Here is a 13,308-nt window from a genome sequence, read left to right as displayed (position 1 = left end):
TTGGTCCCATTGGCATATGCATAATAAACAGAGGTTGTGATTGTGGGGGCAGTCTTATGGATAATGGAATTTGCTACCACAAAGACTGTGTTCTCAAGGAGGAATCTGCCGTGGATTTCACCCCCAAATCCAGAGCAGATTCTTCCCGTAATCTGCCTCCAATTGTTTTAACTCTGGGAGGAGACTAGGGAGAGTTATCTTGTCTCACATCAGGAGACAAAGGGTTCTACTTCTGGAAGACATGTAAGCAGGTTGAAGCTACTGGCTAAAGCGTGTTCCCTGAGGCCTGGAAGCAAGGCCTCAGAGAACCAACTACAGACTCTTGTTTGTATTATTCCTTTTCTATCTTTTACCCCCATTTTATTTTATGTATTATATTATGTTTTTAACTGTATTTGCTTGTCTTCCACTGATATATATTTCTGTATAAATCTGTGGCTAGCACTGACCCACTTGGGTTAATAAATACTGTATATAAAATTTATAAAACTCGTTTTGTATTATCCTATAAGACCTGAACACACTCGCGTGGTGTGAGTTGAGTGGAAAGTAAGAGAAAAGGGTGATCTCCAGGTGTGCCAAAGTGGCTTTGGTGAGGCAGTATCCATCACAGAGGTCCTCAGACTTTTTTTCTGGTAGATGAAAAAAATTTGCTTGATTCTCATTGAAATAAAAGCAAGAGTTGGAAGAGGTGAGTTTCCACCTCAAAAATCTGCCTGCAAAAAGACTAATGCATGTGAACATACCCTTCGTGTCCTCTACAATCACAGCCTTCAGATGTGACCTAAAGACCCATCTCTTTAAAATAGCATTCTACACACATTAACCCTACTGCCACTATTCCATCATATGCATAACTGATCATGTATTGTCTCCTCCTGTCTTCTCATGTAGTCTCTTATAGATTGTAAGCCTTTGCGAGCAAGGTCCACTTTACAACTTGCATCAGGTTAGAAATCTTGTTAGTTTTATGTTTATTGTACTTGTTGTTGAAATTGTACTATGTATGTAAATCCCTCTACAAATGTACAGCACCATGCTATATGGATAAATAATAATAATAACAATACTCAATAATGTCCACATTTAATAAAATGAACATGTTACACTAGGTTCACATCTGCATCTGGGCTTCTGTTCTTCGGGTCTGCTTAAAGAGTGCTTACCCTTGGAAACCTACAAACCCCCCAGAAAATGTAGAAAAATGCAGAGAGAACAGCCCTGCTTGCAGGACTTTTCTTTCCGCATTATTTAAACAGATTCTGGGGCAGAAACTCCAAACAGAACCCAGGTTCAGGTGTGAACCTAACCTTAGAGGTGAGTCCCTCAACTGTGGACACCTCGTGGAAGGCTACAAAGTATCAGTGTCTTCCATTCTGGCGAACCCAGCCATCTACAGTACAGTATGTATTACATGGATAGCCATTTACTGAAGCATGGTAAACAGCTGCCTTTATTTCCAGACATGGTTGCCATGGTGAGTCAGCCCCTTTAACAAATCCTTGAGAAAACACAACCCAGAATATACCAGAATACATGTAAAGAAAAATCTGATCATTACATGCATCCTGGGCACTTGTAGACCCTACATATTTTAACTTTGTGCCTTCATAGAAAAGCCAGTATATGTTGGTTCCCATCTGTGTTCATACAACATATCAATGTAGCACAAAGAATGTGATTGCTCAAACCACAAATCTTCCATCATACAAGGAGATTATATTATGAACTGTCTAGCAAATGTGAAGAAAAATGCAAGATAAACAGCAGTACAGTCTATAATAAAAGTATGGTGTATTTTTATATTGCATTGCTTTTAATCTTTGAATGTCATAATCTGGACTTAATGTAAGTAGAGCTATGGCAAAGACCCTACTATTTCCGTGAAAGCATATTTATTTGCTTCTAATCCTTGCTTTCCTATCACAGCTAAGCATCAGCCACAAAAAAAAATTGAAATTCATAGGATCATCTAGTTCAAACTACTCTCCTTTTTATGGTTTAAGATTGACAGGGTAAAGATAGCCCAGACACAGTATATGTGATTTCTGAAATTGCACACAATGTTGTGTAGTACGCTTTCTGAAACACACAGCACTTCAACTGAAGATTAAAGGGATGTTATTAAATCATCGGAAAAATACACACTACTCATGCCATGGACACTGTTCCGTTGAAAGCTGCCTGTGACTGATAAGACCTCCACTCTCCCATGTAAATGGGTCTCTGCCATTGCACTGATTGAATGCAGAGTGCAAAGTGTCCTCATTTTGCTAGTCTACAATGAATGAATTATTTCTAATGAGACACATCAAAGATTGTTTATTGTATGAGTTATCTACGCCTTTATTCTAGCCAGAATTAAATTACCCTTACAGGCTTCTATACAAAATAGCCCCAATTTCTTTTTTGCTCAAAAATTTGTCAGTCTTTGCTTGTGCAAACAGGAACAAAGATAATACATACAAATGTTTAGTGAATATGCATTTCAGTTTCCCTAGCAACTGTTTCCTGTAGAGGACGCAGCTATATTAAACTATAGTATCCAGCAGGTATCTTATAGATGGACCTTTACTAGCTGTCATCTATTACTCCCAACCTTAGGCGAGATTGCGAGCATTCTCAGCAGGGAATTCTCAGCTTGTCCCTCAGTAGTCCTGGCTGAATGGTGTTGAAAGCTCTGGAGAAATCAAAGAACATTATTCTCACAGTGTTCCCCGGTTTCTCCAGGTGAGTGAGAGCTCTGTGAAGAAGGTGCATCATCTACCCCAATGCCCAGCTGATAGGCAATCTGGAGGGGGTCCAGAGCAGAACACACTAGAGGGTGTAGGTGTGTCAGGACCAGTCTCTCTAGGACCCTCATCAGGTGGGATGTCAGTGCTACAGGTCGGTAGTCATCGTAGTCCATTGGGTTGAGTTTCTTTGGGACTGGTACCACACAAGATGTTTCCACAGTTGTGGCACCACTCCCAGCTTTAGACTCATATTGACAAGTCGCTGATGTTACTCAGCTAGTTGTCACTCCATCAAAATAATAAAAGAATGCAGCATAAAATAAGGCTACGTTCTCATTTGTACCGAGCTCTCCGTCGTTTAAGTTCGGGGGAACCGAACAACGTAGAGCCTGTCTGCTAAAACAGGGGTTACCAAGAAGACACCCGCAGACCATATAGACTATAATGGGATTTGACAGATGTCCGTCAGGTTTCCGACGTTTTTGTACTGAAATCAATACTGCTTTTCGGCAAAATTTGCTGAGACTCCAATGCACATGTGAACCTAGCCTAAATAACATAGGGTTGGGAAGTGACACACTGAAAGAACACTGAATGGTGCTCAGTACGGTAACTAAGCTGTATTTACTGGACATTTACCACAATTACCAAAATGTTCAAGTGAACAATACATAAAATGTAACTTCTTACAATGCTGGAATGCAAAATGTTGTTCTTCCAGGAACAAGAGCAAGGTTGGTTATTACTAGAGATGAGCGAGTAGTATTGGATTGAATACCTCGTTGCCATAGGAAGGCGTGTAAGTGGCCGAACACCAAGGGGTTAAGCGCATCGAATATTTAATGCGTTTAACTCCTTGGTGTTTGGCCACTTACACGCATTCCTATGGCGGTGAGGTATTCGATCCAATACTACTCGCTCATCTCTAGTTATTACCTTTTTTAGCTCATTCATTTTCTATTGGATTATAAAATACAAAACTTCCCTTATTCATGGAACTCGTAACTGCACCATTTTCAGCCACCCAGAAAACTGTCAAGCAAGTGGAAAAGAGGAAGAAAGTGATGTTTGTACATTATATATACGGTAAGTGATATACAAATTGCCTAAAATAGACCCCTGGTGCCTATGAGATCCTCTCTGCAGTCACATCATTAAGACTTATGAGGGCGCTGCCGCACAATCTATATACCATGCAGCGCGGTAGTCAAACTCCAGGACATGGCCACTGGTGCTTTCACTTAAGCAAATGAAAGGACTTATTGATTATCAGCCTTTCCTAATTACAGGCCATGCAGTTTACTGCAGGTTATTGTGCGGACAGAACAAGTGAAAGCTGATAATGAATCAGTGAAAGTACTGGTAGCCACACTGGTAGCCCTGTCCTGGGGTGTGGCTACAGTGCCACATGGTGTGTCAGCATACTGATATATATGCAGCAGGATCAAAGCCTTGTAGTGAATGTACAACAGAAATGCTACATATAAGGTGAAATATCATATTCAAAGTATATGCAACCAGATCAACAGCAACCAAGTGCCGCATATAGTAGTAAACTTTGAAAACACTATGTCTAAATGCCATTGTGTTAAAAGATAGATGTTACAATGTACGAGTGGAATATGTAAGCCTAGTCTAGCACAGTAGTTTGTATACTCTCCATTTCATTAGTCACACCAGCCAATTCCCCCTCCCCCATACTTACCTCCAACACACTCCTGAGACAAGCTCTCCGCTGCCCAGATGCTACTGTATATACAGCAAGCTATTCATATCTGCTGCACAAGGCTTCCGGCTCTTTGTATTGATCTTTGGTAACATCTGACATCAGGGTCTTAGAATAGTGTTACAAACCTTGTCCACAGAACATAGAGTGTTGTCAATATCATTCACTATGTATTATGACACAATGCACTGCAACATGTAAATGATCTATAAAGGGGTGCATAAACCCCCCATACCTCAGATTGCTAAATCTGGAAATATATTACATAGACACACATCTCTCCTGCACTTCATACCAATGCCTAAACTGAGAACTGATATGAATACACTGCTCCATCTAAGAATACGGTCACATGGAGATTTCTTTACAGGAAACCATATGGCTGGCAAACCCCACTGAAATGAATGGCACGCAGAAAAAAAAAACAACTTGAATATAGATCTGGATGCTTTTTCCCTCTAGTTCAATGGTTCTTAATCAGGGTTCGATCGAATCCTAGGCCCTATGCACGGTTCATTTTGTGTACCAGTAAAAAACCATATACCTATGTCTTAAATTTGGGAAAAAAAAAATCATATTTGATTTATCACTAAAGAAGGGTTCGGTGAATGTGCATATGAAACTGCTGGGTTCAGTACCTCAAACAAGGTTAAGAACCACTGGTCTAGCTGGAAAAATTAGCTAGAGGAGAAAATCTGGCTGCCATTGAAGTGGATGGAAGAGTTGGGAGGCGTTTTTTGAGTCAGATTTTGAGATAGTTTCTGCAAAAAAACACCATGTGGACTTACCATATCTTTATAAACAGCATAATCTCTAAGAAAAGCTGATGTATTGGGCTGGGGCCCCATAGAACGTAAACACCATTGCAAAAAAGCAGCGTTTTTCAACCCATCAAAAGTGATTGGGGCCTGCTACCTGAGGCCTTAGCCTCATATGGTATTTACTACACTGGTAACAACAGCATTATCTATATTATGATCCAATTCTTACAGCATGTTCACACAGAGGAATTTGCCACTGAATTTGATGCTGAATTTGCCAAGCAGAAAATTTCTGCTTTTCTGCTTGAAAAAAAAAAACCCGAACTTGAAGCTAAGGCCCCACAGGACGTCCTGTAGCAATAAAGCGCTGTGGGAAAAACCACGCCGGGAACGCATCACGGTTCTTCCCACAGCGCTTTAAACAGAAAGTTTGCAGAGTTTTTCTCTGCGGTCTTTCTATTTCAATTATACCTATGGGGAAGCTGCCGGCGTTTCTGTAAGTATAATTGACATGCTGCGATTTCCAAATCCACACCGGTTTTGGTAATTATGGCGTGTCCCCACGGCGATTTGTACCACAAAATGGGCTTGGGATTCGCTAGAATCCCATCCACTTTGCCTGAACTGTAAACCACCACAATTTTTCCCACGGTGTTTCCACCATGGGCAAATCACGGTGTTTCCATCCCGCGGGGCCCCAGCCTGAAGCTGATTTTCATGCTGAATTTGGAGAGGAATTCAAAGCAGAATTTGGAGAATAGTGCCACAGTATTTTACCTTTATTGGGCGGGCACAAATTCCAAATTCCACTAGCAAACTTTGAACATTTCTGTGTCCAATTCCGTAGTGACAGAAAAAGTATATTTTCCTCCTCTCATGCGGTCCAAAAAACTTCCATGTGAACGCAGCTTAATACAGCCAGGAATGGCTGCTAACAGCAGCGATTGGTGCCTGCACCGATCACAGTTGTTAACCCTTTAGTCACCGTAGTAAAAAAAAAAAAAAAAATCATGTAAGCAGTATAGCCAAGGTATACTGCCCCAGCTTCAGTTAAGAAATCTGCATACACTAGGAGCACCAGAGATAAGTGCAGTGAGAACATTGAACTCAACTCTTGGTAAGTTGTATTAAACAACCCAGGGCAAACAAGCATACTATAGGCAAATCGGGGACACTAAACCACCATTCCATATGGTACTTGCAGTTTAGTGTCCCAAATTCAGTTCACAGATTCCCTTTAAGGTGGCCATACGACCACCAATTTTAGGAGGACAGATCAACCACCCTATGTGTATGTGGGTGTCTCAACTCTGCACCAACTACAGGTTTTAGGTGGAAGAAGTCCTGGGGAGTTCAACAACAGGATTGGTTTTGGCTGATAGCTCCGTGTTCCATCATTGCATACAACTTTATCTGCTGCACAGAATAGTGGGACAGCACCTGAAATGCAGGACTGTCCTGCTTGATCCAGATCGACTGAGGAGGCCCTCATTACCATAGGGCCTGGTGCAGATGCAGCGTTTGCCCTATAGTTAAAGCAGCGCTGTTTAACAGCATTATGAAGCATTATGAAAAATATGAAGCACATATTAAAATGGTAAAATATTTTATCAATGTTTGTTAGGATCAATATTCTGAAATGTTAGATACAAGGGTTAAAATGTATTTTATGTACAGTGGACTTTGGAAATAAGGGGATTATAATTTATACAGTACCAGGCAGTCACTCAGATGTAATCTGAGCAACCACAGTGTGGTTTACTATATTGTAGTGAAAGATTATGGAAGTGTTTTACATGAAATTGTGCTGGAGATGGAGCTGATTTAAGAAATTCATTTTAAGACCAAAGTAATATGAGAAGCACCTCCAATATATGCCTTGAGAATGTGGTTGGAAGACTTCAAATTCAGCTTACCCTACGCATTAGATTGCTAGTCCAATAGCTGTTCCTTCTGACCCCTACCCCAAACAAATGTATCCTTGACTGAGTTGACGTCAGGTCTGTTTTAATATATTAGGGGGCCCAGTTCAAATTTTTTTATGGGGGCGAACCCTAATTTAATTTCCCCATAACTAAACCCCTCACAAAAAACTAAAAGAATACTCACCTATCCGCTTTCCGATGGACTTGGAAGCTTCGGTTGTAATAATATCTGCAGCTTGACGCTCATTGCGCTTCCCTGCAACAGACATCTTCAGCTGAAGTCTGAATAATGGAACAAAGACCTGATAGCTCTATGCTCCACTATTGTATTCAACCTCTATCTGTGTCACACACAGATAGAGTTATAGAAATTACTGCCTGATCGACTGTGCTTCTGTACTCAATTGGGAGAGGGGAATAAATAAGACTCCTCTGTTGGCAACTTTTTTCTTATGAGAGCGAAGGATTGGGCATGTTTAAATGCAACATTTATCCCCCCCATCACTGAAGAGAGAGCAAGAGGCTGTTAAATTCATCATATGGTTCACTAATGTGTAAAGCCGCATGCTGTATAAAGAACCAGAATTCAAGAGCATGGGGACCCCCCCAAATGGACTACCGAACGCATTGGCAAGCGGTGTGCAGTGAAAGCATATGGACCCCATAGACTATAATAGGGTCCGTGTGCTTTCCGCACGAGTCATGCCGACAGGAAATTACCGTAGATCGTGAACTATTTTTCTGTCCGCATGTTCTGTGCGGAAAGCACATGGACCCCATAATAGTCTATGGGGATCTGTGTACTTTAACTGTGCACCAAGTGTCACGCTATCAGCTCTGTGCTGTACCATTCAGATTTTGGCTAATGATGTCTGCAATAGGGAGGCTTAATGAGCACCGAGCCAGAGACATCATTACATCCCAAACCTACAGACAACTTTGTGGGAATGGGGAAAGGCGAGTATTACTTGTTAAAAAATGTGTAATGTATTGAGTGGTCACTGAGGAGGCAGAGGGAATTAGTATGAGAGTGCAATGTGAGGGGACACTACATTGTGTGGGCCGCTTGAGGGGGCATTAAATTTTGTGGGGGTCCATTTATGAAATTTTTACAAGGTTTTACAAAGTTTCTAAACGATGACTCAATATAAAGAATTACTATTAAGGTACTTCCTCTGGTGATATTGGGATGCATAGCTTTAAAAGTGATCCTATCCTCATACACATTATTGTAATTATAATATCTCTTATGATATATAGATCTGTTATCCATGTACCAAATAATTCACGAGATTGGCAGGAACCCTCAATGCCGTTTCAACAAGTTTTTGACATCCATTTGCTAATTAGCTGACACACGCATAAGCACCTGGGCAGAAAAGACAACAAGACTGGGAGCGTCTCACCAATCATTCGCAAAAGCATTCCTGGCACAGAAAGCACAAGAAATCAGCTTCAGGAAGAAACACTTACTTAAATACAGTGGCCTGAGGTAAAGAAATTATGGAGACCACATTGCTGCATCCAACCAGATATTCTACTGAACGAGTTAAATGTAATTAATCTTTGGATGATACTCAAAATAATCCAGATTATGTACAGCATATGTTTGCATTTCCCCCAGCCTTTAGCCATATGTCTAAGATATTATTTATTTTGTAATGAAAACTATTGGTGGTAAATGAGATATTGAGCTGGAGCCCTACATGGTGTCAGCTGCCAAATGTGATGACCTTAATTTTAGCAAGGAGGAGGCTTGATGCTTACGTTTTACCTCCTATACTTCATAAATTAAATACAATGCATACATATTAATGACCAGTTTACAATAATTTAAAATATCAAAATAAATCAGATTAATTTTTTTTACCATGAATCTGAACAATGCATATTTTAACTCAACCATACAAAGTCTCAACAACCACACATCTCAGACCACCACCTGTATTACAGATCAGAGCCCTGCTCCAGCCAGTTGTTTTACAACCAGACACAGGGCAATAAGGCACTAGGGCTGATCTCTGGGGACATAAAGAGAAGATTTCTTTGTACAACTAAACTCTATTAGTAACATGAGATAAAAAGGAACAAGATAAAGAAAGAGGTCCATCGGAAAATTTCTGATATATGTCTATGATTTTCAGGGAATTTGAATTTGTCAGGCAGAAATGTTCTGCTTCGGGGATTAGGTGTAGAGTTTGGAAGCTAATTTTGAGGTTGATTCTGAAAAACTGCTCCAAAATTTACTTCAAAAGAAGCTCCCATTCCATCCAGTGGCAGTTTCCAGGCTGTGTGAACATCTAACTAACACATGGACATATGTTTTTGTGGTGTAATAAGTATGAATGAAGGAAAAGCAAAAAGAGCAATTATGTCAAAGAAGAATGTTAGTACTTGCAAGAAGTCTCAAAAACGCCTACCTATACGTCATTATCTTTTCAGTTAGCCATTAAAAGACATTAAGTACTGAGGGCACATCAATATTTATTTATTGTTTGTTTACACCTAACATTTATTCTAAACTACTTGCTCAAACCAAACGTAAGCAACACATCGCTGACTAGTATCTACAAAATTATGATCAGGCTTAACATCAGAGTATAAAAAATTATATTTCTTCCCTTCCATTAATCAGATCCTATGAATAATACAATATCCACTAATGAAAAATTATAATTTATTAAAGATGACTGCTTTCGGAAGAAATTAAAGAAATGTCACACACTGAAATATAAATGCATAAGAAGCAGCTTTAGGCTAAGGGCCCCACGTGGCGTCCCGCAGCAAAAAAGCACTGCAGGAAAAACCACAGCAGCAATGCATCTCGGTTCCTCCTGCAGCGCTTTAGACAGAGAGTTTGCAGAGGTTTCCTCTTCAGGCAATCTGTTTGAATTATACCTATGGGGAAAATGTTAGCATTTCTGTAGGTATAATTGACATGCTGCGATTTCCAAAACCGTATTGGTTTTGGAAATCGAGGCGCAGCCACAGCACGGTTTTTTACCACAAAGTAGGAATGGCATTAACTTGAATCCTATCTACTTTGCCCTGACTGTAAAACGCCACGATTTTTCCCGCAGGCAAATCGCACCGTTTATGCCACATGGGACCCCGGCCTTACGCCTCCCCTCCTTACTTATTGTCCATGGGTAATGATATACAAGAACTGCGATGTACATAGATTCTCAAGATGGCCCCTATGTCCTCCAATCTGCAGGTACTGAAACTTTCATCACTTGCTCAGTGTCACACACAGTGGTAATCTGGGAAATCTATGGAGACCATGCCTTGTGAAGGAACTTATAGTACTATGCAAAAATTTTAGGCAGATGTGGAAAAAGAACGCTACGAAGCAAGAATGCTCTCAAAATAGAAATGTTAATATTTGTAGTTTATTTTGGTCAGTTAACAAAATGAAAAGTGAATGAGAAAAAGAGAAATCTAAATGAAATAAAAATTTGTTGTGACCACCCTTTGCCTTTAAAATAGCATCAATTCTTCTGCACAGGTTCTGAAGGAACTCGGCTGGAAGGTTGATCCAAACATCCTGTAGAATTAACCACTCATCTTCTGTGCATGTAAGCTCGCTCAAATCCTTCAGTGTTTTCATGTAATCCGAGGCAGGCTCTATGATGTTTAGATCAGAGATCTGTGGTCACTTTCAGGACTCCTTGTTCTTTACACTGAAGTTAGTTCTTAAATACTTTGGCTGTGCATTTGGGCTCACTGTTCTGTTGTAGAATAAATGTGGAGCCAAGCAGGTACTCCCGGATGTTACAAATCACCTTATTTTACAGCCCGATTTGAAGAAACACCAACAAACAGGCAACATTGAGGACTGTAGATAAAATGGTCAGCCAAGGAAACTTGCAGCAGATGAAAGAAACATCATGCTTACTATCCTTTGAAATTAGAGGATGTCCAGTAGAGCCATTAGCTCAGAATTGGCAGAAACTAGTGGGATCCAGATACACCAATCTACTGTCCAGAGAAGTCTGGCCAGAAGTGGTCTTCATAGAAGTACTGTATCTAAAAAGCCATATATTTGACGTGGGAACGAGGCCAAGTGACTTAAAGGGGTTGTCCAGGAGAAACATTTTTTTTAATATGAGGCCAGGAAAGGTGAAAAAATTTAAAACAAAATTCATACTCCCGTGTTTCCAGTGCTCCAGTGTCTCTCAGCACGGTTCATTCCTTATGAAAAAACATTGGAACTGGGCTGCACTGTGAGATACCGGAGCACCAGAGACAGGTGAGTGGTTTTTTTTAAATAAGGAGTAGTATGTTCTCCCTGTGTTTGCGTGGGTTTCCTTCCATGTTCCAAAGACATACTGATGTCTTTGAATGTAGATTGTGATCCCTGTATGGGACAGTGATTGACAATGTCTGTATAAATAAATCATGGTGACTTATGGAGGTTATGTGTTCTGCAACTATCTAGTGCAAAGATCAAAGAGTGGTGATATGGCCCCGTAATCTGTCTGAAACCATATGAAGAATTAATTCTACAAAATGTTTGAAACAACCTCCCTGACACATTTCTTCAAAAACTGTTTGCAATTATACCTAGAAGAATTCATGCTATTTAAAAGGCGAAAGGTCACACCAACTATTGATTTAGATTTCTATTTTGTTCATTAACTTAGTTTTGTTAATTTAATTGACAAACTAAACCATTAACACTTCTACTTTTTCAATGCAGTCTTACATTGCAGCATTTTTTCCACCCATGCCTGAAACTTCTGCACAATATTGTCGATAAACCCTAAAACAATGTAGCAGTGTCTTTATGTTATTGCACATTAGAATATGGCATTTCTAAAATGTATTTGGAAAACTGGCAAACCCTTTAAAGGATGTTTCCACTTCTTACATATAAATAGTCTTAGCATCCATGTCCAAATACTTTTTGTTTACAAGTGGAACGATGGAGAGAAAAAAATCAACGGATTCCCTTTCCGGGACCATGATACTTTTTACTCCTGATTTCAAGATTCTCCCATCCTTGGAGGATGAGAACGACCTTGTGGTTCAGCTTTATTTGTCAGATACATATAGTTTCTTGAACTGCTTTCTTTAAATGAAAGCCCTGGAAAACCACCTTGAAAGACAGGAGACTAGGTTACATTGTCCTGCTGACACATCTAGAAATGCAGGGCTATAACTGGTACATAGTTTCTAAAATCAATGAATGGCATCAAATGGCGCCCACATCAACTTAAGATATTATCCGCCAGACGCTTCATAAAGAACTTAATGTGATATCCACCTATGCCTACAAGGTGTATGTATTTTTTGTTTTTAAGAAAAGTGCAGTAACTGGAAAGTTGATCTTAGGTTTAATTTAACCACGGAGCTGATATATAGTAGCTTGGTGGCCAGTTGTTATTGTCACTGAATTACCAGCATTAGCAGAATGTTCTAAGATGTTTTGTAACAATAACCTATGGATTGGGATGGAAATGTGTTTATCTGTAAATCATTTCCATGACCGATGTGCTAGCTGTCCTCACTGCCATCTGGTAAACAGAAATATGTTGTCTCCTAAATAAAGGCTGCCAAAATAAAAAATGCAGCTTTCTTATGATATAGATAGATAGATAGATAGATAGATAGATAGATAGATAGATAGATAGCATCACCTTTGTGTATGGGATTTTATGTGTAAATTTAGTATTTTCATTAGGAAATAGTGGCAGTGAGGAAATAAAGCACAACAGCCACCTTATTTTCAAAGCACAGAATTAATCAAAATAAAAAGAGAATTTTCTGAACACTTACATTGAACTCACAAAGGTCCACACTATCAAGGCTTTTGCTTCTATGGATTCGTCCCTTTATTCTCCGTAGAGATGGCTTTCCTTGGCTAGTACTGGAAGCGGCTGCATTGGGGTTCTCTGATGATGGGGTGACCCTGCAATATAACGTTTATTCAATTATATGCATTCATATTCGTATATATGATATTGACAATCATATGCCTTGAGAATCTAAATGACCGTATTGTGTCACATCACCTTCAAGTATTATTGAGCCCAAAGCAACATAGTTTGGCTAAGGTAAATGGTTATACTATCTTACAAAATTTCATTTCATCTCTGTGTACAGTGGCACGTAGTGTAATATGACATTATCACAGTTGATTCGGCACTTCATAAAAA

At 39.7% G+C, this 13,308-nt stretch overlaps 1 protein-coding gene across 12 annotated transcripts in view; it reads right to left on the bottom strand.

The window, feature by feature from the left end:
* TJP1 (tight junction protein 1) overlaps positions 1–13,308 on the bottom strand; it is a 352,070-nt gene that overhangs the window by 240,217 nt on the left and 98,545 nt on the right. For all 12 annotated transcript variants that reach the window (XM_075273552.1, XM_075273553.1, XM_075273556.1 and 9 more), the window contains one exon: positions 12,929–13,061. In XM_075273552.1, the coding sequence (XP_075129653.1) occupies positions 12,929–13,061 (133 nt within the window). The remainder of the gene's footprint in view (positions 1–12,928; positions 13,062–13,308) is intronic.

Source organism: Leptodactylus fuscus, chromosome 5, assembly GCF_031893055.1.
Source record: "Leptodactylus fuscus isolate aLepFus1 chromosome 5, aLepFus1.hap2, whole genome shotgun sequence".
NCBI classification, from domain to species: Eukaryota; Metazoa; Chordata; class Amphibia; order Anura; family Leptodactylidae; genus Leptodactylus; species Leptodactylus fuscus.
This window is presented reverse-complemented; position numbering and strand designations above follow the sequence as displayed.